Source organism: Bos indicus, chromosome 24 (genome assembly GCF_029378745.1).
Source record: "Bos indicus isolate NIAB-ARS_2022 breed Sahiwal x Tharparkar chromosome 24, NIAB-ARS_B.indTharparkar_mat_pri_1.0, whole genome shotgun sequence".
NCBI classification, from domain to species: Eukaryota; Metazoa; Chordata; class Mammalia; order Artiodactyla; family Bovidae; genus Bos; species Bos indicus.
Window position 1 is genome coordinate 43,215,229 of NC_091783.1, and position 27,777 is coordinate 43,243,005.

Here is a 27,777-nt window from a genome sequence, read left to right on the forward strand (position 1 = left end):
TGAACCTGAAACTCTAATACTTCGGCTATGTGATGCGAAGAGCTGACTCATTTGAAAAAACCCTGATGCTGGAAAATATTGAAGACGGGAGGAGAAGGGGATGACAGAGGATGAGATGGTTGCGTGGCATCACCAACTCGATGGACATGAGTTTGAGTAAACTCCGGGAGTTGGTGATGGACAGGGAAGCTTGGAGTGCTGCAGTCCATGGGGTCGCAAAGAGTTGGACACAACTGAGTGACTGAACTGAGCCTTTTATGAGGATAAAATAAATTCATGGTCAATGAATTTGACAAAGTAAATTTCATGGTCAATGACCAATGATAAAGTTATATTTAAAAAGGACATCAAACATGGAACATTCTTCAATATGTTCATGATCTTTGATGTTTAATTTAGTAATTCCACTATATAAATTTATCCTAAGGACAGATAGACATGTTTAAAGGCTGGTGTACACACATGTTCACTACTGCCTTCAATTTAAAGTAAAGGTTGGACACAATCAAAATAATCTGCCAGAGGGGACTGGCTATACCACAGGGTGACCTTTTGTGCAGCTAGTTACAGTCCTCTATTTCTGAAAATAGCCTCATGATGCAGGAAAGTGCTCATCATCTGTTCCATATAAAAAGCAGGTGATTTGTGCATGCATGGAGCATGACCCCAGTTTAATTTCTAAGTGTGTGCATGTCTGTGCATGGATGCATATCTCCAGGTCTTGAGTCTGGACTGTCATCTGCGGAAGGACATGTTGCGGAGACACCTGCCTTGGTGGTTGGAGTCACCTGCCTCTGGGGCCGGATGCTTGCTGGGTACCTCCTGGAGGAACGGTCAGGACAGCAAGGCCTGGGGAATGTCCTCCCTGAGGAACTGACTCTGCGCCCTTTGTGGCCCTATGGCATTCGGGCTCAGCGGGCCTGGAGCCCTGGGAGCAGGGGCAGCTGTGCAGCCTCTGATGGCAGGAAACCAACAGAGACACTGGTGTCCACCCCTCTCCAGGGCTCAGGACCAGAGGGAGGGGTGGCATCTGCAGGACAAGCCTTGGGGGTGGCATGGGAACACATGCACAGATTTGTCTCCAGATAGTGGAATTGTGGATTTTTGTTTTCCTCATCTTTTTCATTATTTTAAAAAATTCAGACACTTAAATAATCAGAAAAAAATATGTAGCCATTTCAGGTCACATACTGCTTAGAAGTTGGAGCAAAGCAGTTGCTCTGGATCTCATAGCTAGGCAGGTGTGCTGTCCTGGCTAGTGGCACGAGGCTGCAGTGTGGAAGCAGGTGGGCGGTCAGCAGAGGGCCCCAGCAGTCACTGCGGCTGTGTGGGCAGAGGCAGAAATGGGCCCTGGCCTTGCAGCCTGTGGAGCAGCATAGTTAGTGTGTGTGTGTTGAGGTAAGTGGCGGTGACAGGTAGGGGATGGGAACATTGTGTCACTGTCCAGAAGCCCCATACCAAAATGTCCTACCTCCTTAGGCTATGGGGGACTGGTGAAGGAGGGCTCAGCAGGGCTGGCCCAGCCTGAGCCTGCTCTGCACCCCTGCCTACCCGCTGGTCGCTGGGAGGATCAGGGATCCAGGATCTGGAACAAGCTCAAGGATCAGGTTGACCTGACTTTGAACACACTGCCACTCAATGCTGGTGGTTGTGTCTCCTCTAGCCACCCGTGGGACACGGTCATCAAGGCGGCCATGAGGAAGTACCCGAATCCCATGAATCCCTGTGTTGTGGGTGTCGACGTGCTGGAGCGCAGTGTGGATGGCCGGGGCCGGCTTCACAGCCACCGCCTCCTCAGTACCGAGTGGGGGCTGCCCAGCCTCGTGAGAGCGGTGAGCCCCTTGGGAGCCCAGCTACACCAACACAGCCTGTCTACACCTGCCAGCCTGGCTGGCACCCATACGTAGGGAGTGTCAACCTGCCCATTTGGGCTTTCTGGGAAGCCTGAGAGATAGTTTGTTCTCTGTGAATTAATTGTTCACTTGAGTGTTCACCATGTCCACTGACCCACCTGTGGCAGCAAAACCCCCCCACAGGAAACCCAAACCCCCACAGCCCCCCTTCCCACCTCTAAATGCCCCACTGCAGCTCCATCGCCCTGCCTGGTTGTGGCCTGAGCCCCAGAGCTGGCTCTGCACAGTGGTGGTCAGGGGGATGGGGCAGGGGGCAAGGTTGGTCCTCAGCTGACTTACCAGCCAGACCTTGGCTTCAGTGCCCCAGGTCCTGCTCCACTTTCTCCTCCATCTTAATGCCAGTCCCTCCATCCCTGATTTATGTGTCTGTCTGTCCCACCTGCTGGACAGCAGCTGCTGGAGGAGCTGGAGGTGCTGCTGCAGCCTGATTGAAGAAGTTAGTAGCTGATCTGAAGTGACATGCAGTGTTTGAGGGTATGTCAATGTCACCATGCTGGTTTCACTTTGTTTTTCAGATTTTGGGGACCAGTAGGACTTTGACATACATCAGAGAACATTCTGTTGTGGATCCAGTGGAAAAGAAAATGGAGCTCTGCTCCACCAATGTAAGCAATAGCCACAGTGGTGCATAATGTCTTCATTTAATTGTTTCCAGCCCACCTTTGGTCTGTGATCTTTTAATAGAAAGGCTGAGTTTGCTTTAGCAGTATCTTGTCTTTTTTTCCAGTGTAAAAACATATTGAAGAACACACATAATGATGTGAACACACCTTTGTAACCACGGGACAGACTCCTGCCTCTCTATTGCCTCCCGCCCCCTCTCAGCTGCTGCCTTGCCCTCAGCAGCACATGTGTCTCTTAGCAGCCACTGAAACAGCCACTTCCTCCTGCCTTCCTCTCTCCTGTCTCACAATCAGGAACCATTGATACTGGCCTGATGCAATTTCAGAGAGAGTGTTGGGGGAATTGCGTGGGCTGGAGCATGGTTATGCTAGCCCCTTACCCTGTGGGTGGGGTCACTGCAGGTGCAAGCTCCCAGTTGACCCCCTGGACCTTAGTCAGCGGCCCCTTCCCTCAGGCCAGACAGCCCTTCCACAGAGGCAGAGTGAGCTGGGCGGGTGTTTGTACATTGGCCATTCCTGACTGTTTATATATTGTTCTCTCTCTACTTAGAAAATTCCACTTCCTCTTTGCAGAAAGCCAAGTTGTCAATAGAGGGGACTAGTTCTGGCTCAGGAGGAAGGGGAGGAGGAAGGTCGAAGGGAAGGCTTTGGGGAGGACAGGTGATCACCAAGTTGCTGTGTGGCTGCGAGTGTTAGTGATCAGCCTTTCTGAGTCTCATGCTTGTCATCTAAAAAAGAACAGACTTCACAGTGTGGTTGAGGATCAAGGAAAGAAAATAAGGTTTATTAAACACAGAGTCTTGCATAAAAACATTGCATATACAGTGGTGACTGCTCATGAGCCAGGCTCAGGTTTGGGTAGGGTGTGGAGGGAGGGTGGTGTCACCAGAACAGTGGCCAGGATCTGTGGGCCTCGGCGTTCCTTCTGCTCTGGCTCCAGTAAGTGCAGGTGTGGAGTTGTGAGTGTGGGCAGTCTGGGAAGAAATGCAAGAGAAGTAGAACCTACAGCCATTGTGTCCTTTTTAAAGATCACACTCACAAACTTGGTGTCAGTGAGTGAGAGGCTGGTGTACACACCCCACCCGGAGGACCCAGGAAAGTAAGTGGACTGAACTCTGGGGCGGGGTGGGGTGGGGGCTCCCCCTTCAGACTGCTCAGCCTCTCACCTCCAGCGCGCTCTCCTGCAGGACCGTGCTTACCCAGGAAGCTGTCATCACCGTGAAGGGAGTCAGCCTCGGCAGCTATCTGGAGAGTTTAATGGCCAACACGATATCGTCCAACGCAAAGAAGGTACCACCTCTCACTGTTGGGGGGGTGGTGGCCAAAGGAGCAGGCATATGCAGTGGGGAGGGCCCCAGGCCTGCGGGGGACAGAGGCCAGCGAGGCAAGCCACCACTTCCAGCAGCAGCTGAGCTACCTGGGCTCTTAAACAAGACAGACCCCACACATCCAGGACAAGTGTGGGCGTGGGCATGCAGGACACTCAACATTTTTAGCAGTTTTGTATTTAACTGGCATTTTGAGTACCTCTGGCAGGATTTGGGAGTGAGCCTTGTGGAGGGACCCTGGGAGGGATGGGTCCCAGGCTGTGTGGGTGCCAGGGCCCAACTCTTTACCCGGGCATGCAGTCCCCTCTCTGCCATCCCCCGCTCTCCCTAGCCCCTTGGTTTCTGTCTGCAACCAATGGCACGGCACCTAAGCCTTCCCTTCCTAGTGCACTCAGGTCAGGGCTTGGCTGAGAGCCGTTTATGCTTGCATTTAGGCGCATTTGTCCAGTCACAATATAGGACCAGTCTGCCGTGTTTCTAGAAAAATCCAGATTTGAGTAAGGTTGAGAGTAGCTTAGCTCAGGGTAGTGTCCCCCGCTTCTGACCCAGAGCAGCATCATCACATCCACACTTCGAGCCCAGAGGACAGAGCTGGCACGACTCATTTTGTTTGTCCATGGTCTAGCTTAGGGCAGGCCTCAGTGTTTGCTGAGAAGAATATTCTACAAGGAAGGCAACTCTCAGGAAGGACAGAGTCCCTTAGCCCTTTATGAGAAAAGTCAGGGGAGACTCAGTGAGGCTAAATCCAGGCCTCTCACTTCCTGTGTTTAGGGGCTGCTGTGCTGGAGGCCTGTGGAGAATCACGGCTTCTCCAGCTGTCGTTACCATCCCACAGCACCCCAGACCAGGTCAGGGGCGCCCGGGGCGGCTAGCTACCTGCTGATGGTAGGGGAGATGGAGGTGGAGAGGCGGGTTACCCCACACCCGAGGTTCAGGAGCGGAGGTTAGGGGCCGCTCATGGAGGGGTCTGAGGGGCCTCAGGAGGTGACAGCAGGGATGGGGTGAGGCTCCGTGGAGCTCTGGCTGGGGCTGGAATTGTGTGTGTCGCCTGCCTTGTTTCTCGGCCTGGTGTCTCCTTTGCGTTCACTTGACCTGCGTAGCTCGCTGTCTGCTCCTCGGTGAGACAGCAGGACGACCTCTGACAGCGCACTGGCTTCTCTCTGTGTTGCTCCAGGGCTGGGCCGCTATTGAGTGGATAATTGAAAATGCGGAACGCGCGCTGAGCTAACGAGGCCTGCAGCAATCCCCCCCCCTTCCCGTGCTTAGCGGCGGTAGCTACAGGATTCCTGAACCAGGAGGATGTGGCGCCCACTGGGCTCCCAGCGGCGTGTGCGGCCCGCGTGCTGGGAGGGGTCTGCGGGATGCAGCTCTGTGTGGGGCCCCGCCCTGTAGAGAAAGACTGAACTGGTTTCATCCTCCTCCTGACACACCAGCTCGTTTTATGGCGAGATTTGTGTTCAGGTTTGTCATCTCGTCTCCAAGGGCAGTTTGGCTTTTCCTGCAAGCGGTTCTCAGCATGCAGTCCTGTGTTCTGGGACTGCTGTGTCCTTTGCAGGAGGGTCTCACCAGCAGGTCCAGTGTGGAGGGCTGATCTGAAGGGGATTTTATTGGGAGTAAGACTGGAGTGCCTGCCCACGATCTTGTGCGGATGCCCCAGGCTCAGGTGTCAGCACTGTGGCCAGTAGGCTGCCCTTCCTGCTGCTGCCAGCCGTGTGCCATCACTGGCCCTTCGTTTTTAGTGCTCAAAGTTGTTTCCCAGCATCTCTTTGAGCTTCTCAAATACTCTTTGTTTTCCTCCCCTGAGCGTCTGGGGTTTCAGGGCAGATTTGACACTGGCGTGGTCAGCAGTCATCTCTGCTTCATAAGGTCAGAGTTCACTGCTCCCTCTGTTGAGAGAATCCTTACTCTCCTGCCCTGGAACTCCTCCTACTTTTGGCTTTTCAAGCTCTGGCCCTGCTTCCCACCCTCAGTTGGTCTGTCTGCAGCACATATGCACACTTGGTGCTTCAGTCAGCAGACATGAGCCCTGTGGCTTGGGCTTCTTTAAAGAGCTTCCTGCTTTTTGCCTAAGGCACTGATGCATAGGTTTGCCAGAACCTTCACCTTGAACCCAAGGTCATGACCTTCTTCCTTGAATGCACCACAAGCAGCCTACCTGACTGCTGAGCATCCTACTTGGGCGTGTGCATGTGTGTTTGGTATGTGTCTGATGCTGTTGCTTTGAATTGTGGACCCTATCACATTCTCTTGCCTCACAATCTAGAGCTCAACTGCCTCAGTCTTTAATGATGCCTCACCAAAAAAAGAAACAGAAGAGAAGAAGCGAGTCTGGAGCATGGTCCTGGCTGGACTGGGAGAGGCGGGAGCTCCCGGGTCACAGCCATCATCAGGCTGGTCGGCTGTGACCTCACAGGACAGGAGGCCTGGCCAGTGGCACTGCCCATGGGGCAGACCTGCTGGGAGCAGGGCAGGCTGCCTTGCTGCCTACTGCACGTTGAGCCTACACGCCTGTTCTGCTGCGCCTGAGCCTGGTTTTCTCAGACGGCTGTGGGGCCTCCTCTGTCCTTCCCTCAGTCTCATCTGTCCTCCCCTCAGTGCCAGCTCTCCTGCCGACTCTTGGGGTCTCGCTAAAGAGCTTTCTCTTTGCAGAGGATGCCCCATTCCCTTCCCTTGCCTTTGATCCACAGGCTCACTGCCTGTCTCTTCACACATCTGGCCACCAGCTGTTACCTCAGACATAGCTGACGTGTGTCCCTGTCTTACCCCTTCATGGATCTGCACATGCTAGAGTCGGGCATCCACTCTGATGGTGACACGGGATAGTTAGGATTGGCCTGGAGAGCCATTTGCTCTGTCCTGCGGCTGCAATGAGACTGCGCACCATCTGGGACCCCCGCCTGGACTGCAGTCTGGGCTGGTGGTTCCAAGCTCTCAGCTGTTCTGCCGACATCAAGGTACCTCCAACTGGGAGTTTTAATTTTCTCAATTTTCAAAAATAAAAAATTTTGTGTTTTAAGTGGTAATTCTAGAGAAGCTCTTCTCCATAAAGGAAGGTTGGAACTGTATTCTACCACATTTTTTTAGATACTGCTTTTCCTTTGATATTGATACGTCCAATCCAAAATTAAAATTCATTTTTATTTTTAAGACTTTTATGCACATAGCTTTAAAGGTAAAATAGTTAAAAGATTTATGACAAAAACAATCCCTCTTACCCTTTCCACAGAGCATGCTTCTACCCTTCTGTAGACTCTCTTGGCAGTTTTGGCGTTTACTGTTAGATTCCTAAAATAAATGAGCATACTGTGCTATTTCTTGATTCAACAATTTTAGATTAAATCTGTTGACTTCCTGCTATGATGGTTATTTTCTCTCTCACATCTTCCCATCTCCAGTATAGCTGTGTTGTAACTTATGGTTAATTATTTCTATGATTAAAATATACATAACTACTATTTATTACCAAGTGAAAAGCTATACGTTAATTACATTTTCTTTTAAAAGAAAAAAAACATTTATTTGACTGGGTCTGGTCTTAGTTGTAGCATGAGGGATCTTTAGTTGTGTATATGGATCTAGTTCCCTCACCAGAGATGGAACCTGAGCCCCTGCTTCGGACCGCCAAGGGAGTCTCTATATTTTCTTTATGTAGCTTTTCTCCCCTTGAAGGTAATAACTGTGTTTTCCTTTTCATCTGTTTATTTTTTCAAAGTCCCTGGCTGAATGCCCCCACATTCTTCCCCTGCTCTCTGCAGCACCTCACAGTGTCCTCTCCTACAGCTCAAACCCCATAGGCTGCACACCCCTTTCTCATTTCCCTGGTGCTGTTCTTCCTGGAGGCCCGTCTCACTCTCTGACCAGCAGCCGAATGGCTGTTGGCCTTTCTCCCTTCCTGGAGCCCTGTCTCCTGGCCTTCCTGCCTTCTCTTTCACCATAAAATGGGGAAGGACATGCCACAGTAGCTTCCAGGACTTGGCACATCTGAAAATGTTCCTTCTCTTCCCACTCTTCACTCAAAAGCTGGTTGGACATATAAATGTAGATAAAAATACTTGTTCTCAGAATTTTGAAGGCACAGCTCCATTGTTTTCCACTTCACTTCCTGAGTCTCTGTATATGGCTTTTTTTTTTTTTTCTCTCAAAGCTTTTAGGGTCTCTTTGTCCCTGATGTGAAATTTCATACAGCCAAGCCTTGTTGAAGTGATCTTTTAAAAGCGCTCTGTGCTGCACTGCGCATGTTAAATTCCTGGCTGTGGTGCTGTGCTACAATTATGTCACATGTTACTGAAAAAGTGGGTGAAGGGTATGCAGCTTCCAGTAAGTCTACATTAATTTCAAAATTAAAGGTTAAAAAACTTCAAAAATAGTGCCATCATGGAAAATGGCAGAGGTGGGTACTCTGAGAATCAATCCCCACATTGAAACAAACAATAAGCTGGCCAAAAAAAACAAAACAAAACCAAAACAACGGAATCAACTTTTGTAGCACTCTGGATTTTAGTCAAGATACCTAAACTAACCAGTAGGGTGCTAAATGAATTTTAATTAACCCACCCTGCAGATTTTGGACTTGGCAGCCTTCAAAATTAGGGCAGCCAATTCCTTAAAATAAATCCCTGTGTATGTGAAAGAAAACTCTGGAAGAAAATTGTGGCTATTTTGACCAGTGTGAAATGATACCTCATTATAGTTTTGATTTGCATTTCTCTGATAGTGATGTTGGTGTCCTATGGGTTTTTTGGCCATCCGTATCCCTTTTTTGGAGAAATGTCTGTTTAGATCTTATGTCCATTTTTTGATTGGGTTGTTCTGTTTAATACGGAGCTGCATGAGCTGTTTGTGTATTTTGTAGATTAATCCCTTGTGACCCCAGCTTTAGAAGAGTGGAGTCTTAACCACGGGACCACCAGGGAAGTCTGCCATTGGTAATTTGGTAGGGATTGCATTGGGTAATACAGTAATTTTGACAATATTGATTCTTCCAATCAAGAACATGATATGTATCTTTCCATCTGTTTGTATCATCTCTGGTTTCTTTTATTAGCATTTTATAATTTTTAGAGTACAGGTCTATTGTCCCCTCAGATATGTTTATTCCTATTTTATTTATCTTGATGAGACGGTAGATGGGATTGTTTCCTTAATTTCTCTTTCTGATCTTTTGCTGTTAATTGCACAGGAATACAAGAGATTTCTGTATGTTAATTTTGTATGCTGCAACTTTACCAAAGTCATCGATAAGCTCTAGCAGTTTTCTGGTAGCATCTTTAGGATTTTCTATGTGTAGTATGATGTCATCTGCCAACAGTAACAGTTTTACTTCTTTTCCACTTTGGATTCTTTTTTTCTTCTCTCATTGCCATGGTTAGGACTTCCAACACTATGTTGAATGAAAGTCACGACAGTGGATATCTTTGTCTTATTCCTGATCCTAGAGGGAATGCTCTTAGCTTTTCACCCTTGAGAATGATGTTAGCTGTAGGTTTGTTGTATGTGGTGTTTAATATGTTGTGGTCAGTTTCCTCAGTGACTACTCTCATTACCTTTTGGAAGGAATCAAAACCAAGGCCTAAGCACAGGCCCAGACGATTCTGATCCAGGTGTCATCAGACCACACTTTGGGGGATGTTGGGCCCCCTCTCTTCATGAAATCTGTTTCCAGGAAAGTGTTCTTGACTGACACCAGCTCACAACTTACTATAAATTCCTAGAGTTTTATATCACTTTGGACCATTTTTCTAAACTATTCACATACATATTTTTCTGATTAGAAGCAGAGATGGGATGTTTACTTTGCATGCACAGCCCTGGGTGCTCACTGAGTATGTGGTAACTTGAGGACTGGGTTCAGAATCATAGCCCTCAGTGGGGAAGGCAGGTGGACAGAAAGCAGGGTTATGAGCACAGGGCTGGACCTCACATGTGATGCTGGGCTAGTGGTTTGACCTTGGGCACATGTCTACCTGGCTATATTGCCGTCTCTCAGGTAGACAACAAGTGTATGCACAGCACCTGCTTCAGAGCTGAGTATCAGGATTGTGGCTGAGAGTGCTTTACATAGCACCTGGTGTGGAAAAGTGCTTGAAACCAAGCAGGACCTTGTGGGGCTTTCTTGGTGACAGACCCCACCATCCTGTGCTCCCCACCTCTCGTTGGTAGAAAAACGTTAGCCTCCTAGCCCTTGCCCAATTTCCAAAGAGCAAATTTAATCAGAGAAGTGGAAAAATGGAGAAGCAAGTGCAACAGTCAAGCAAGTCAAAGCAATGATAGTTTAGCCATTAAACAAAGTCAGGGACCTTTAGTTCCTCCCTAAGGGCTATAGGTAATATTCTGAGCCCTGTCCTGAGATGGTTTGCTGATAGTAACCCCATCAAGTGGAGGAGTTAGCTGCATGCTGACAGTCAGCAGGCAGACCCCTCGAGTGGCTGGAACCAGATGGGTAATGATGTAGATTTACCGCCCTGTTACTGCACCCACCAGTCAGGACAAACGTCCACAAGTGATCAGGCACCCCTAAACCTCTCCCTCGAGGACCTTGCCTTTAAAAACGCTTCCCTGGGGGCTTCTCTGGTGGTCCAGTGGCTAAGACTTCATGTTCCCAATGCAGGGGGCCTGGGTTCAATCCCTGGTCAGGAAGCTAGATCCCACATGCTGTGACTGAAGATCCTGCATCCCACAACTAAGACTGGCACAAATAAAGAAATATTTTAAAATATATATTAAAAAAATAAACATGCTTACCTGAAAGCTGTCAGAGAGTTTGGCTGTTTGGTCACAAGTTGCCCGTTCTCTGTGCTAACTCCGTGTTGGTATCCTGCAGTAAATGCTGCACTTTCCTTCACAGCCTGGAGTTGGCAGGGTGGTTTTGCTGTGTGTCAGGCGAGTGAAATCAGTAACATGCTCAACTACTGGGAGCTAGTATTGGCTACTAAAACCCAGCAAAACATTTAAAAACATATTATCTAATATAAAACTTATCTTCATATCTTCCCTTATTTTCTTTTCTTGGCCAAACTGTTTTAATATGACAAATTTGAAGTCATTTGGGATGTTTTATTTCAGCCCAGTTGGCACATACATTTTAATCAAAATGTTATGATTAGTAAGCATTAACTATCATCCTTTGAAAGGGGCATTAGTAAAAAGGTCCTGAGTATGAGCTCAGTGCTGATGAACACACGATTTGTGTTCACACAGCAGTTCAATTATAGGTCTCCAGGGTCTCTGATATCTGCCCACCAATGTGTTAATGGAAAAAGCCGGTCTGGAGGCTGGGCTGTGCATGGTGGCTCTGCCAGGGATCTGGAGTGGACGGGAGCCTGGAGAGGAGCATGTGGTGAGTGGCATTTACAAGAGTGGGGTTTCTGCGGGCTCCAGGGAACCAGCAGCTGCAGAAGCTGCTGCCTCAGGCCTCCCAATTCTAATCAGCCACCTTTGGGCTGCAGTGACTTCTGACTTTGGGTTTTACTCCTGCCTTAAAGGAAGAATATGGCTGTGCGTGGCACTTACGTGGTAAAGAGCACTGACTACACACTATGTCAGTTGTTTGGAAGACATGTTAATGGTTCTGTCTTTGTATTGACTTATTTCCATATTGAACCTGCTCAATTCATCCATTCACTCCAGAAACATTTTTGAGCACCTGTTGCATGCAAGATAGTTTTCCAAATCTAGAGATGTAGCAGTGAAGAAATCTGACAAAGATCCGTGTCTTCGTGAAACAGTGTAGTAGATGCTATGTGCGGTGGAGGAAGGAGGAAGAACAGCAGCACGTACTGCAGACATGGGAGTCCAGAAGCTACCAGAAGCAGCTGTGCCAGGGGATGGGGCACATTCTGTGCAGCCATGTGAGGCAGAAGCAGGAGGTGAACAGTGGCATGAATGCCATGAGGGCTCCAATCCACTACTGCACCTGCTCACTGATGGAGTTTCGCAGGGAAAGAGCATCTGCCTGGCCCTGGATGTTTTTAATCAGGGCTGAGAGGGCCAAAGAAATAAGCTTCTGGGCTGGGGATCCCTTACCACAATGGGAGGTGTGTAGACTGGGGACCCCTACTTCCGCCGTGGCTGTAGTAACCTTTTTTTTTTTTATTAAGCTGAACAGCAAGATTTGTCTGTACATTTGTTTCCATTTAATGCAGTTAAACTGTGTGTTACATGTACCCACTCCCCACCCTACCCAGCCACTCGCTTCCCTTCACATCTGCAGTGGGACACGTCACACAGCGGGGCACATGTCACACTGCAGGACGAGACCTACCAAAATAGACCATGCCTTTGCATCCAGCAGGTTGGGAATGAACCACAGTAATTGGATGGTGCTGGCACAAAACAGCAGGTGAAAAGGGGGTTGTTTGTTTTTTGCTTGTTGTTAATGTGTGTCAATGCATCTGTCTTTTTAAATTTGGGGAGATGAACTCAGATTTTTTTTTATAGCAAACAGTAAAACTGAACCTCTCTTTGCCATATAATCAGGTTTGTCAATACAGAGAAGTACTGTTTAATGACACTTGGCTTCAGTGAAAGGGTGAATGTGAATTGCAGAGATTCCTCCCACTTTCTGTTCCATGACTCAGGCTCTCAGTGACTCACTGCTCAGTGTCTGCAGCCTGGATACTCTGACCCATCATGTTTCTCCTGGTTAAAGTGACCCGGAGACCACCACATCCGGCACCCTCAGTGCTGAAGTCAGGAAGCACTGCGCGACTTTCCCAACGTCTGAGGACTGAGGGTTGTACCACTGCTAAGCTGGAGCAACTGAGTCAGAGCCAGTTCACATGCTTGAGACCAGGCTCTGCTTCACTAATTATGGTTGTTTTTTCTCCCAGTTATCAAGGTGGAAGCCCTTAGGTCCTACAGAGCTCTTTCTGCCAGTGGCTACCATTGTGCAGCAGAGTGAGCCCCAGTTTCTACCATGAAGCTGTGTCCACCACCGGATGCACCGTGAGGAATGCCTTAGGCTGCTGCAGGGAGCCACACAGAAGTGGGGATGTCTAGCCATTAAGTTCACGGTGCTCAGTTCAAGTTCACAGTCTATCGGTCTGACTCCTGAGATGACCTTGTGGTAGGATGACCCAAGTCATCTTCCCTTTCTTACGGACAGCTGAAATGTTCTCAGGCATCTTCTGCTTTTGGGGTGTCAAAGATCAAAGTTTCTTCCCTTTAAACGAGAAGCTACTCTGTTTTCTGTTTCACGTTCGGCTCTGCTGTAGGAGCTACACGGTTAAGGAGGTCTGTCCACCTTTGCAGAATCGTGCTGCTCCTCCTTCCTTCTCTGTGATTGCCCACAGCTTTTACACCACATTTGCTGAGGAATTTGATATTCAGGTAAGCTTTCCAGAAATCCTCTCTTTGGCATTCCCACTCTTCCAAAACCAGCAAAATTTGGGTGTGACCTTTTCTGCTGTGTCACCACAGGGGAAGGAACAGGGGAGGTAGGCCAGGGACTGACTGACAGTTCCTGCAATGACAGGACACCAAAGCCAAGAACATGCAGAAGGGCGCCTTCCAGTGAGGCTGCCCCTCTGTGCTGACTGCTCCCTAGGGGAGGAAGTGCCCTTCTTCCTTCAGTTTATAGATGCATCAGAGCCACTCTTGAGAGCATCCCAGAACAGGAACCAGCATCGGGCCACCAGGTGAGTGGAACATCCAGGTGATCCCTCAGCTTCTAAGCCCCAGGGACGCAAGTGACCTCCTTGATGACCCAGCTCTCAGGAGCCTGCTTCACGAGTACTGTGTCCTGTCAGTGCTGGAGCCCTTTCACGTCCTCTGCTTCATATTGCACATGTTAAAGAGGCTCAGGTTGTGCCACTGGCATCAAAACCCCACAGCAAAAACAGCTGGAGAATGTTCCACATAGTGACATCTATTCTAAAATACATCAATATACACACCATGCACATTTTAGTGGGACAGCACTGTGAATTCAATCTGCCAGGTAACTGCACCTGAGCATTTAACTAGTGTAAGCAGAGTTTTATATTAAGTAGGTTCTTTGCTCTTAATTTTTTTTTTTTTTTTGGATGAGCCAAAGGAGATGTTTCTAGATGTGGGCCTGAGGTCAACATGAGGGGAAAAGGTGTGTTCTGATGGCTGTGTGTATGTATGTATGCACACCCTGCAGAGAGCAGAACTGGAGTCCTGACACATTAGTGTGTAATCCAGCCCTTACCCACAACAATTCTCCTTATGGAGTTCTAATGATTTGCAACTCTACAGCTTCTCACCAGGGGCCGGAAAGGAGAAGGAAAGGCGCAGTTGAATAAGGGAGGCCCAGAGCTTCCCTTCCTGGTCCCGATGTCTCCAGAACCTAGGAGCAGCAAGGCAAGGGCTGTGCCCTGGACTCAGTCAGCGAGCATGTGGATTACGAGCTGAGGTCTTGTCACACACCTGTCACAGGAACCTACTGCAAGAAGAGCTTAAAATACATCTGGCAAATTAAGTAATAGATTAATATCACACTCAGTATCACCTAAGGTTTAAGGCACGTAAAACGCCAAGGATGCTCTCTAATTAACATAAAGACAGAACCTTCCTAAATTCATTCTGGGTTTAAACTCAAGCCTTTAAGAGCTACAACAAGAAATTTTGTTTCATGGGACATTATAAGAACACATAGCATAAGGAATTCTATTTAGGAAAAAAAAATGCTTTCTAAATATTGTACAACTATGGAGACAATTTGTAGATTTTAGTTTCCTACCCTGCAAGGTGACAAAGGAAGCAGGCTGCTTGATGACACAGCAGTTACAGTGGGAGCTCATTTTCATTTATGTTCTCAGTGTGGTCCTTGCAGGTTGTATTTCTCAAGCTGATCGTAAACTGCTGATGTCACATAAATGTATCTTGTGTTTCCAAACTAGGTGGTTTCAAACAGCTAGTCACCAAAAGATAGCACGATTTTATAATAGGAACTCCACACGTAACGTATGATGGAAAGTCATTTATTTTCTCCTCAATAAATTTTAAAAGACTTTAATGGAAAATGTTTGGTAGCGTCATGTTACGCTGAATGCCAGCAGTGCCTGGACTTTATACACGCAAGAAGCCAGGTCAACGTGTACACATTTCTCCATGGCCCTACAACAGTTCTGCACGTACAAAATTGTCTGCTGTTTTGCTCTAGCAAATAGCAATATAATTTAAAACTTTCCTATGTGACACCTAAAATCCAGTCTGACATTTATTAATACAGTTAGAAAAATAAGAGTCTTAAAAAATTCATGGCATGAGTTCATGGTGCTGACCATGATGTGAGTTTATGAGATCATGGGATCTCATCAAATGTAAGATCATTTTAAAAACTCCTACATGACAACTTTCTGGTTTAATTTGAAAGGCTTAAGACTTGAAATCTAGTGAGACTATTAAGTTGATGTACTTAAGTTCTACTTGTGTTGGGAGAGTTAATTCTCATTGTCCACTGAATGAATGCCCTCCAAATACCAATAAATATATTACAGTATTTACAAGCTTTGCTATCTTTCCTGACACTGACAGAAAGTTAAAACTGTGAGAAGTGAATTGAAAGTGTTCTCAGCCTGGAGGGAGAGGGTGAGAATGACGGTCAGTGCGCAGACACACATCAGATTCCACCCGAGGCCAGCCAGCCAGCGAAGCTGTTGTCAGACCAGAAGTAAGTGCCAGAAGCAGCACAAAGAGCAGCCTGGGATCCGAGGGAGGGAGGGAGGGAGGGCGGGGGGCAAGGCTAAGGACTGTGAAAACATGCCCCACAGGCCAGCAGTGGATATCCAGTTTGGTTGAGGTGGCGGACACACGCCACGGATGTGGGAACTTGTTTGGCACCAGAAAGGGATGCGGATTTGATTTCTACAATCTCAGCTGTGCCATGTGCCCTTTTCTACTCTTCTGCAAACTGTCCCATGGAAACCTGCTGCTCACGATGTCCCAGTAGTTAAACAGTGTCACAAACCCGGAGCAGTGAAGTCAAGGATCACATGGGCTAGATTTTGCCATGTGAATGGTATTCTCATTTCAGGGGAGGGGTTAGTTTTTTGTATTTTAGAAACACCTATAAACTAGTCATTATTTTAAAAAGCACACTCTCCTGGGTCTGTTTTTTCCACGGACACAAACACCCACCCCCACTCCTCTGTCTTCCTTGCACCTGTCCTGGGGATGGTCTAGAGGCTCAGGCCAATCTAGAAGGGGTCTAGAGTTGAAACTGTCCCTTGGAAAACTGTACAAACAAGATTCACTCAATGTAACATTTGAAGCTCTCACATGAGCCTCTTTAAAACAGTAAATATTTCCATAATCAGGGTTTTCTGGTGGCCCACTTTTACATGCAAATACAAATTGTTAACATGCATTAATTAGTCAATTGGTAAAGTTTATTTTGCAAGTGTAAGTAATTTTAAGCAATTTACTAACTTATAAATTTCCACCGTGAAAAACCACTACCAGAGCAGTTCTGAGGTATTACTGTTAATTCCCTATAGAAATGTTGAGGGGGCGTAGAGTGACTGCCATGCCTTTTGGTGAGCAGTGCTGTCTCCAGTGTTGACTGCAGACGTGTCCCAGAGTGTGTCAGAAAGTGGCCTGGTGCATTAACCAGGCTTGTGAATGTGACTGGCTGGTCACCACTGAGCCAACCAGAACCACAGAGAGAGATGCCACGGAACAGACCACACAGCTGAGAAATGACAGGTGTATGGTGCTGCCTCCAGCTCGGCTTCATCAAAGCCCACCCTACCCACTCAAGTCGCTTAAAAGGAAAATGTGTGCAAAACATCCAAAAAGCTTATCGGCAGGTTAATTTTCTAGTAATTTTAAAAGACTAGACCATGGTTTTCCTTTAAAATTCATTTATAAAAATAAATTTCAGTTTGAGACCTTATGTACCAAATTGTGGCTTAATTTAGTCATGATGGTGAGACTGTAAAGTATGAAAATTGCTGCTGGAAAGGTGGGTGCTCACAGCCATTCTTCTAAGAGGCCAAAGTACTGAGCTTCTGGACAAACTTCTAGCCTGCCTTTGTCCCATGATGCCACAAAACTTTCTTAGACCTCCAATATGCAACTACTAGTAACAGTAATACATTCAAGGTAAAAACAGCCTAGCACTTGCTCAGGAGACACTGCCTTGCTGCCCAGGGACACAGGCACCCCCCTAGGCCTACAGCTCCGATGCTTGTCCTGGGAGGCAGTGGAGAGCCCTTCCCAAGTGTCTCAGAGCAACAATAACTTAAAACCAGAGTTTGACGCACAAGCAAACCCTTGCAGGTTCTGTGCTGTGAGGCCTCCAGGGGTCTGTGTCCATCAGGTAGGAACACTGTCAGTGGAAATGCCAATATGACTTACTGCTTAGACCTTGCTGGCCCCTAGGCCTGCGCTAGACTGATTCCTCACACGAGAACCTTTCTGCCCTAGAACATTATTTCAGGCACAGTAAAGAACTAAGAGGAATGTTTCTGGCCTCCAAATCTATAATCACACAAAATCAAGTTTCAAACTACTGTCCTCTTAGTGCAGATGAGCAACTGGCGACTGGTCATGTGTTCTCAATTGACATGAACACAGCATTTAGTCTGTGGAACAATGCAACACAGCAAAACCCTGATTCTCACGCAAACCCAAGCCAGTTAACCACATTGAGGAGACAGTGACAGCCTGCTCAGCGTCCTCACAGGAACTCGACTCCCACAGGAAGGCACGGGGCTCAGACCTCACTGATGGTCCTCTCTGAGGGGCAGTACTCTGAGGGGCCTGCTGAGGACATGTAGAAGGACTGCGTCTTCCTCTTCAATCGAGCTCTCTTGTTGGCCAACACCAGACTGTGGCGGCTTGAGCTGATGATCTCAGAAATGAACTTTTTGCAGTCCACACACACCTCCATAGCACTCCAGTCCTCCACCAGCTCTTTGGGAAATTGGAGTTCTTCATCTGATTTGTCCACAGACTTGGATTTTGAGGACAACCTAAAAAAAAACATTTAAAATATCATTTATTAAGAATTCTACTGCAATACTAAGAAAATACATGCAGAAAAAGCAAATTTGTTGCCAAAATATGATGGAATGGGTGGTGATTGGCCATGTCAGATTCATCGAAAGAAGTTAAAACTGGTGACAACATTCAAAATATTTTTAAAAAACCAGGAAACATGTTTTATTAAGAATCTTAGTACCCTTTATAGAATTTTCGTAAAATAGGTTATTCAGAGTATTCACCTTCTGCACACAGTTCATGAACACTAACAACTGAAATGAAGTACATGTTGCTAACACCCCACTGATGATGCAGAGAAAACTTCAAGTTCTTTCTCAGTGACCCCATGTCACGGTTAATGAACATTACTTAACTCTTGATGGTAGGTCAGGAAACTACAGGAAACTGAAGTAAATTTATCTTAATCCTATGACACAACCTGAAAAATTATCTTTGGACTAGCTTTCTTATTTTTGTATTTATCAAATATACCTCTCCCTGACTACAGCAATTGTCTTTGGCGATGGCACCCCACTCCAGTACTCTTGCCTGGCAAATCCCATGGACGAAGGAGCCTGGTAGGCTGCAGTCCATGGGATCGCGAAGAGTCGGACTTCCCTTTCACTTTTTACTTTCATGCATTGGAGAAGGAAATGGCAACCCACTCCAGTGTTCTTGCCTAGAGAATCCCGGGGATGGGGGAGCCTGGTGGGCTGCCGTCTATGGGGTCACACACAGTCGGACACGACTGAAGTGACTTAGCAGCAGCAGGTGACTATATGGATTCTAGAGAGCTGGAGTTAACTAGATAACATCACCGTAGATGTTTTGGATAGTTTTTGGAAATAACTAGGCATCATCTACTCACTATTTTAATTAAACCAAACAGGAACGTAGAATTAAGTACAGGAAAGAACAGCAGCCATGTTCGCTTGTCCGGAGCCCATGGACAGCAGCCCAAACTCAAGAGCCCAGGATAGGGGCTGAGCACAGGGCAGAAGCCTTGGACACAGGTCTGAGGAGCTTCCAACTCCCTCACCTCACTGTCCACAGACCTTGACATGCTGAATGGCCACCATCCAGCATTTGGCACCAATGCTAGTGTCCCTCACAGATGGAGGGGCTGCTGGTGTGTAAAATCCTGTCCCTTGGGCCCTGCCAGCTTGGAACCTGAGCTGGTCTGCCTTCCTCCTGTCTTTCTTAAAGACCAATACTAACCTGAACACAAAGTGACTGATATCCAGGCATATTTTCCTTTTAAAATGCCAGCTCTTGGCATAAAGCTTTATTTCTGTCTTTATGTTAGGAATGTAAGTCAGCTATTGCAGACCACTGTAAACACAGGATTAAAAATATTTTTTTCAAAACTAAAGGAAAGATTAGACTCTTACGTGCAAGTTTTCAACTCCACTGAAAAGGATAGTTTTAAAGATGACTTTTAAAGGATACATAAAAGTAATTATTTCCAAAGTAGAAAAAATATTAAACTAGGAGACTGTGTCTTTCAAGGAGCTAGCCATTATCCTTGACATGCTACTTTTGGAGATTTGTGTAAGTCAAAACTATTAAAACTAACCCACCCATGTGCCTCTCCTCAAGCCAATATCCCACCATGTCACCAAAGTCCTTGAAAGTGCTTTCTTCTTTCACAAAGGACACTTTGGAGACCCAGGCCTCCTGCTCACCTGGCAATGCTCCGAAGTGGCCGATGGTGGCCAGTGGAGGGTTTTTCTGGCCTCATACAGCTTTCCCCTCTCTGCAAGGCAGACGGTCCCAGTGAAAAGATAGGAAGGGTGGAGTATGGCTTGGAGGGCAGCCGCATCTATGATCCCAAATAAAACTGAGAATGAGCAGGACTGCTGGAGAGGCAGAGTCACTGAAATCAGCACAAGCTGTGACTTTACTGAGCTCGGCTTACCTTTTTGCAACACTGTGAGCACACCGGCCTGTATACAAAATCAGAAAGGTTACTTAGTGTGATTCCATGGATATGACTGGAGAGTTAAGAGAAGCCAAAGGCTGCATGCCTCTACCTGTCTACAGTTGGTCCCCCAAACTCCAGTTCCACCAGAATGAAACAAACTGATACAACTGGCTTGCCAAAAAGACCATCAGTCTGTAAAACTTAATGCTATGTCCTATGAAAGGATCAACTTAATGTCTGGGATTTTCTTGTCTATTGTGGGTTCACCTGAGAGTCACATCTATTTTTTTCTGTTCTGATATATTATTATTAGAACTGTCTTGAATACATAAAAGAAATAGATGCAGAAAAAAAATTTTCCAGGCTTAATATCAAATAACCATCCACTGTTGAAGCAACTGCTGTTGTAACTCATAAGCATGGCACATGATCACACACTGGATTATTTCTACTATTGTTCCTGTGAGAAAAATGATGAAACAGTGGAAGTGTTTCCTTGACTACTGTCATCAATTACAAAAAGCCTTACCTCTTACAGAACTGACAGGTATAAGACCAGGTGAAGAAGGAAAACCTTCTGGTTCGGCAACAAAAGCAGAGCTAAAAAACAGAAATTTTAAAGGAGAAAAAAGAATTGCCAACAGTTAATTTCCCAATTTGTACATCTAAACACGTATTTATATGTGGAAAGTCTTAGTAGACAAAGGGAGAAGAGCATTTAGAGACCCTTTTACTAAGTTTGATTCTGTGACAGTTACAATCTGGCTCTGTATTTGATTATAATTCTACTTTCAAATGGGAGAAAAAGGCCACAGCTCTTAAGGGTCTTGCCATCATGGAAGCAATCTGAAGAAGATTCTAAAAAAGTGTCCTGTGTTTCTCAGATATGTCTTCTCAATAATCTTTTAAAGGTTTAACAACTAAGAGCAGACCTGATTTTAGGAAGGCACACCATTATTTATTACAGTGGTTTTAAACCTTACGGTTTTCTATTTCTATGGGAGAAATAATACTTGCTTCTGTGAGCAAGGGAACAGGGACTGCCTGGCAGAGGGTGAGTCTCTGGCCCCTGGAGCCCCCAAAGCCCTGTGCCACCTGGCAGCAGATAGTGCCCGCATGACCCGCCAACTGGAAAGGGCTCTACCTTTCCTTTTTTCAGAGCCGTGTAGACATCTTTGTATTGCTGGTACTTTTCCAGCTCTGCTTTGACCAGGACCTGACGAATGTGCATCACCTCCTCCACGGTCAGTGCCAGGCACTCCACTGGGTAGCAGAACTCCTCCTGAAAGTCAGAATCCATGTGAGCAAGAAGCCCCACCCCCTCCAGCAAGGCCATGTCCCCTCCACTTCAGGGCCCTGGTTAGTAGCTCCAAAGAAGAAAGAGGCTCCCAGGAAACCCTGGGGCAGAGCTGGCTCGCTCTGGGGACCACAATCTCTGATCACACCCAGAAGGTAGCTGGAGACTGCTGGGTCCCAGGTAGCACTAGCCGACCAAGACCTCCAGTAACAGAAGTTTCTCATGTGTGTTCAGATGCATCTCAAGCATCACTAGTCCCTGACTGTGTCCTGAAATCTGGGGGAAATGCTGCTGCTCTAAACCAAATTTATGTCCATTTTCTCCTGATACACAAAGACAGTATGTAGCTTTCTGTTGTATACTATCTGCTCAAAAGTAAACAGCAAATCTACGATACTGGTACAGTTTTAAACACTGATTTGTGGTACCCAGAACAGCCCAAAGAAGACGGTTAGTAACTGACATTGAGAAACGTTATTTAGTGGTAAGTTACATCAGCACAGCCTGAAAACTCCTAATGGTGTGAGTGAACTGGACCCAGAGGTCAGCAGACACTCCCATTGGGCTGCCCCATGCACTCCAGAGCCCTTGTCAGTTTTCCACACGGATTGTGGAGGATGACGCTGATGTAACTGATCCCACTGAATAAAGAGCCTCTTGCCTGCTCCCAGTTGGCCCTGCACTGATTGTGGACCCAGCAGAAACACAGAAACGTCCTGTGCGCCCACAGCATGTGGGCCTCACAAACCCGTGCCCTCGGTGTACACACACTGGAACTCACACCCACACACACAGCAGTGCTGTGCACAGGCATTCTGGACTCAGACAAGCCAAACAAGAAAGCACGAGACTATGGATGCAGTTCATGGAGATTTAACATTCAGTTCAGTTTTCTAATCAGAGAAAAAAAACAAATCTAGGCCGCAAACTTGACAAACATTAGCATTTACTATAAAAGAAAATTTGCAGAATTACTGCTGCTTATAGTCATTACAAAATTATCTCTGTTCAAGCTAACTTAGGGAAGATTAAATTTGCTAAAAATGTTTTAGAAAAGATCCTGCAGTTGAATTTTTAAGATGAACAGCTTAGTATCTGGAGGATGGGAGGATAGTTTGTTAGATTATATCATGCTCTAGAATGTCTAAATACTCAAGAAATCCCACCATCACACACTTTTCTCTCAGTAGGAAGAGCTTTCAAAGATAACAGGCTTCAGTTGGCATGTCCAATATTTACTGTGCTTTGCTCGGCCCTGAGAACAGTGTGTGTATGTCTACTGGGACATGACAGCCTCTGAGTGCTGGACATCACAACTGTGCTCAGACTAATGCGCCGGCTGCACACACTGAACAGCAACTTTTCTCAGGTTCTGATGTGTCATTAAGAAGTCTTTACAGTCGTCTTTATTCATCAGTGACGAGCATGACTACCTATATATATGAATCTAGCAAACAAGCAGAAGACTACTCCTGGAGATCGGTGGCCGTGTGTTAGGAAGATGGCAACCTTACAGCGTAACAGAGGTGGTGATAGCAGGCACTGCCCTCTCCTCAGCCTCGAGTCACAGACGGGCTCAGTCAGAGCCTACTTTCAACTTTCTGCTTTGAACCATACCCAAATCCACTGCTCTGTCAGATGAAATAAGAAAGGGTGGTTTTTTTTGGTGTTTATGTTCTTTTTTTTAGAATTTCAAGCAGATTATTCTTTGGTAAATAGCTTCCATCAGGTCAAATGCTAATGTTTTAAATCTGGTGCTTTCCCAAGGACAACAAAACTTTAATGCAACATGAAAGAAAATAAATAATTATAGACCAGCTTTCATTATTTTTTTTCAACTGATGAAAAAACATTGATTTAACATCCCCAAAGCCAAATTACCCCAGATCTTGCTGAGATCCTCATGCCGCAAAATGTGAAGAGCACTCAGGGTTTGCACTTCACCCTGAGCTGAGCCCCTGTCCCCACTGTCATGAGGGGCTGGTCACACTACAGCAGGCATGGAACCTGGGTCCTGGCCTGGCATGGACGCCAGGGGCCAGAGCAGCACGATTCAGATTCTCTGGCTGCTCTGTGCTGCAGCATAGCTCCCAAATTTAGAAACGGGAAGCTAAATCTTAAATTTTCAAAGATTACAATATACTACAGGAACAGCTGTGGTGCCTTTAGAACTCACTGTACATATGTCACTAAAATGGCTGGGTTTCTGTTAAATATTCTGGTTATATTTACCATTCAAAAGGCGTCGGAGTTAAGCCAGCACAGAAATTAGAGAGCACAGTGTGTCATCTGTTACTGAGCTGGAGAAACAGACACAGTCACATTTTATAGTGTTTGTGGTCAGCCCAAGCTTCATAAATAAGTAGGAGAGATTTGACAATTATCCAAAACAGCCTTTTGAGTTTTTAATAAACCAAAGGAAAGCACACTTAAAAAGAGCAAATATTAAGTTTAATTACTCTTTTTTCAAGTTCATCTTTAAAATTCAAGGTAAATTATCTATCTGAAGTCATCTGTAGACTTAGTAGACGAGACTAGGGAGGGTTGAAAATAAAAACAAAATGTCAGAGATCTTCAGAAACACCAAGAGGGGTGGTACTAAATGCCACTCCTGCATCTGACCACGTGCTCACATGGCCAGATCAAAAACGAAAAACAGGATTGAGCCTGAATTTCATGCCAAATGAAGAGAAAGTAATCTGTTGTACCTCATTTACATTCAGTTTATTTTCTGAACCAAGATGGGTAATAAAGAATAACAAAGAATTTAGAGGCTGTTTGCTTATCAAGAACAGGTCTGGTCAACAGGAAGGACCCCGGAGCCAGGCGGGCTGCTGCCACACAGGTCGCACTGTGGGCAGGGGAAGCCTGAAGACGGTCCCAAGGCTTTTTATGCTACTGAGGTCTGGAAATTATACTTTCTATAAAAAGTGTACTCTGTATGAAAATCTCAAAAGATAATACAAAATGAGTATTTAAAATATTTAAATAATCACATCGATAAAACTTGATTTCTCTGTACAGAGAAGCAGGGTGGGTTTTTCTAACAACCATCCTGACCATCATAACACAGCTGTACGGGAGCTGGAGAAGAGGAAGGGTCCCTGTGGCTCCCTGGCTGGGCAGCTGAGTGTGGATGACTGCTTCTGGGGGAGGCCAGCGGAATGCCTTTCCATCAGGCCTCTCAGAAGCTCTTCCCACAGGCTCCCTGACGCTGCTGCATTCTCAGTTTGTTGTCCTTTCACTATCATCCTGTCATTTGAGATCATGGTGTGATCTATGCATCTACCAAAGATTGGAATCAACGGTCAGAAGCAAAGTGTCCATCTAAGCTGTTAATCTGTGCAGAGTGCGGCAGCTGAGGCATCACGACCAGAGACAGAGGAAGGTAATTCCCAGAGCCCGCAGGAGGCCAACCTGTGTGTGTCTCCACCTGCTGGTAAAAGCTCTCTCACACAGATAATAAACAGCCCCTGCTACCCCCAGCATGGCTGCCTCCAAAGGGTGAGAGCCGAGCAGAGAAGCTGTTTGGAGGGTAGAAAAAAGTGGTCGGAAAGGCGGCGCTGGCCATGCTGTGGTCATCCTGGGAACCTGAACAATACGTATGGGGAAGAGAATAGCAGGGGAGAAGAAATGGAGAAAATACTGCTGAACATGAGTGACTTATACAGAACCATTATAGAGCATGAAAGAAAAACAGACAAAAACACCACGGAGGGCATTAATGTTAGATTCCATATGAGTCTCCAGGCCATCATCTGCATCTATGTGTGTCAAAACGAAATCAACCACGAAGTCACAGCTGGAGAATCTGAGTTCACACAGCAACACTTCAGCTGTCCTGTGAACTCTTATCTCCCACACAGGTTTGCGGGATGGAGGCCCAAGGCGACAGTAGAAACACACACCCAGCAGCCACCCCTACCCTACTTGGAGGGCACTGCCCCCAGTCATCTGACCAAATGATGAAAAAAAGTACACTTTCAATATCCTGAGGAAAGGGTGCTAAGTCTCTTCAGTTGTGTACGACTCTTTGCACCCCCATGGACTGCAGCCCACCAGTCTCCTCTGTCCATGGGATTGGATTCTCCAGGCAAGAACACTGGAGTAGATTGCCATGCCCTCCTCCAGGGAATCTTCCTGACCTAGGGATTGAACTGGCATCTCCTGTGTCTACATTATTGGTAGGTAAGTTCTTTACCACTAGCGCCACCTGGGAAACCCCAGGAGGAAAGGGAGGAAGGTCCAATATAAATGAAAATCAGTAACAACAAAAGACATTTCTGTTGTCTTTAGTTGAGACCTTATAAATGCAAAATGATTCAGTGTTTTCTTAAAAAAAAATAGCTAAATCATACTTTTAAAGACAATACTTACAAAACTAGATGCCACTGCCAGTAAAGGAGTGGGATTTTATGGACTTCCCATGATAAGCTACTGGCAAGAAAAGTCAGGACTTTGATCTGGAGGTTCTTGCATCTCAGCTGGGACCTAGAGGCAGGCGGAGGGTGCGGAGTTCTGTGAACAAATTACCAGTCTGCACAGACCACGGGCTCCCCTGCCTGCTCACTAAACCTCTTCTCCGCAAAGGCATGTTGGTTGTACCTTGCTCTTCTCCACAAAAACAGCTCATGGCCTGACCATACACACTGAGCTCCCCTGCGCCAGGAAGACACCTCATGGCCTTCCTTGGTAAAGTTTCCCAGGTGGTGCTAGTGGGAAAGAACCCGCCTGCTGATGCCAGAGACGTAAGAGACATGGGTCCGATCCCTGGGTCGGGAAGGTCCTCTGGGGGAAGGCATGGCAACCCACTCCAGTATTCTTTCCTGGAGAATCCCATGGACAGAGGAGCCTGGTGGGCTACAGTCCATGGGGTCGCTAAGAGTCTGAAATGACTGAAGCAATTTAGCACACATGCACCAGCCAAATACTCCTTGTAGTTAATCTGACAGTGTCTTTACACTGCTAATTTTAAGTTTAACCTCAACAGTGTAGGTATTTGGGAAGTCAGGTGGGACAGAAAGAATCCTCGCAGGTTTCCTCTGGCAGATCCGCTGCCTCTTCCTGGAAGGACCTTGTGGGCTACATCCCCTGCCTGATAAGTGAATAGCTATGACGTGAGCCTGGACGTCTCTGGAAAACAGCGCAAACTGTCAACCCATCCAAACAGCTGCAGTGACTCCAGTATCACAAAACATGCTTGAAAACAAGGAACAGTGGATTTTTATGAATCAAAATTCTCCCTCTGGATATCTGCCTCAGTAAGAGTCTACTGTAGTCAGACTTCACTAAGTTTTCTGTTTAGTTTCAACAATTTTTAAGTGGCATTTGAAAGGAAAAAAGTGTTTCTTTAATAAATATCCATACTTTCAACCATAAGTAAGTGTTTCAGGGGGAAAAAAGTACTTTAAATGAACAAAAAATGTCAGATTTCACTTGGTTACTTTTAGGATTGGTTTTCTTCAGCTAGTAACAACAAATAAGGGTATTATAAAGTTCATTCTAGCTTCTGGAAGCTTCTCAAAGAAACTAATGATTCCAGGTCTCTTAACTGCTTACAAGTTGCTCTGCATAGTCTGTGGGCTACTTACAAGAGACCGGGAGCTCTGCCTGGATGCCGGCAGGAACTGTCTCACATTAGTGGGTGTTTCCTTCTCAATGGAATGTCGTCTCTGGGGTGGCTGCCGTCGCTCAGGCTGAGGTGTGGAGGATATGGGCAAGAACTTGGGAGGGTCTGAAGAAACAGGATGAACCAAACTGAAATCAGTTCTCTTATAAAAGAAAAAAAAAAGCAACTTAGGTTTCAAATTTCTAACAGAAAACCCTCTGCCATATGTGACAAACTGCATTCAAAGATGGAGTGCTGATTTTGTCGGACTGATACATTAGGACTGGAGGCCACAAGGGGACCCTGGAAGACTGTTACAGAATAATCTTTGCAAGATAAACTTACTACTGAAATAGCAAGGAAAAGGAAAAAGTGTTCAATATTCAAATTCATGCATAAAATGCAACATAAATGCAGTCTCAGATTCATAATATAAATGCCATCCTGTTATTTTCCATAGAATTTTGCAATTAAGAGTCTTAGGCTTTATTTAAAATTTTTTTAATTGGGCAAAAGACTTGTATTTAATAAACAATTTCAAGGGCAAAGAATTCAAAGAATAGATCTTGGGCTTTATTTTAAAAGCATGTGAAAATTATGTATTGTTTGTGTCAAGTCATACCAAAATTGTCAAGTTTATACCTTCCTTTTAAAAGATAAAATATGAAAACTCTTTCTTCTTGATGTGTATCAAGACATTTTATCCTTAGTTTAAATCAAGCTTTATTTAAAAAAATTAAGTTTCAGCTTCAATGTTAATACTACATATGACACTGCTCCTCTGTCTAGGAATATCTGGGGACAGAGTTTAAAGGGGCAATGTTTCAGGCTCTGATTCACATTGTGGAAACACAGGAGGACATCACAGAACTCTGCTGTCTGTCTGTCTGTCCTTCCTCCCACCCTCTGTGCAGTAAGAAGGTGAGGAAAAGTGAAAGTCAGCACAGTGAGGAAGAGATGACCATCTACTTGGACTGTCCTAGCAATAAATCACTAAAAAAAATCAGAATATACTTCCCTCAATCATCACTAAAAAAAATCAGAATATACTTCCCTCAATCAAGAAAAGGTACAGAAATCCATCATGTGATTTAATGGAGTCTCTCTAATATTTAATGGGTCTGGTCAAATACC

The 27,777-nt window shown here is 46.0% G+C and overlaps 2 protein-coding genes across 21 annotated transcripts in view; one reads left to right on the plus strand and one right to left on the minus strand.

Moving 5' to 3' along the window:
• Nucleotides 1–15,335, plus strand: part of PRELID3A (PRELI domain containing 3A) — a 49,448-nt gene extending 34,113 nt beyond the window's left edge. For 3 of the 16 annotated variants that reach the window (XM_070778967.1, XM_019986680.2, XM_019986681.2), the window contains 5 exons: nucleotides 1,664–1,832; nucleotides 2,429–2,518; nucleotides 3,565–3,635; nucleotides 3,724–3,826; nucleotides 6,128–10,611. In XM_070778967.1, coding sequence (XP_070635068.1) covers nucleotides 1,664–1,832; nucleotides 2,429–2,518; nucleotides 3,565–3,635; nucleotides 3,724–3,826; nucleotides 6,128–6,544 — 850 coding nt within the window. In that variant the 3' untranslated portion in view covers nucleotides 6,545–10,611. Of the gene's footprint in view, nucleotides 1–1,663; nucleotides 1,833–2,428; nucleotides 2,519–3,564; nucleotides 3,636–3,723; nucleotides 4,082–5,038; nucleotides 10,612–11,061 lie in introns of those variants that run through there. The other 13 variants (XR_011563833.1, XR_011563834.1, XM_070778968.1 and 10 more) reach the window with 13 other exon arrangements.
• The window catches only part of SPIRE1 (spire type actin nucleation factor 1), a 168,376-nt gene continuing 155,390 nt past the window's right edge, over nucleotides 14,792–27,777 (minus strand). For 3 of the 5 annotated variants that reach the window (XM_070778963.1, XM_070778962.1, XM_019986687.2), the window contains 7 exons: nucleotides 26,627–26,769; nucleotides 24,453–24,626; nucleotides 20,883–21,020; nucleotides 20,268–20,338; nucleotides 19,733–19,760; nucleotides 19,500–19,636; nucleotides 14,792–17,804 (listed from right to left, as the gene is read on the minus strand). In XM_070778963.1, coding sequence (XP_070635064.1) covers nucleotides 17,546–17,804; nucleotides 19,500–19,636; nucleotides 19,733–19,760; nucleotides 20,268–20,338; nucleotides 20,883–21,020; nucleotides 24,453–24,626; nucleotides 26,627–26,769 — 950 coding nt within the window. In that variant the 3' untranslated portion in view covers nucleotides 14,792–17,545. The remainder of the gene's footprint in view (nucleotides 17,805–19,499; nucleotides 19,637–19,732; nucleotides 19,761–20,267; nucleotides 20,339–20,882; nucleotides 21,021–24,452; nucleotides 24,627–26,626; nucleotides 26,770–27,777) is intronic. The other 2 variants (XM_070778964.1, XM_019986688.2) reach the window with 1 other exon arrangement.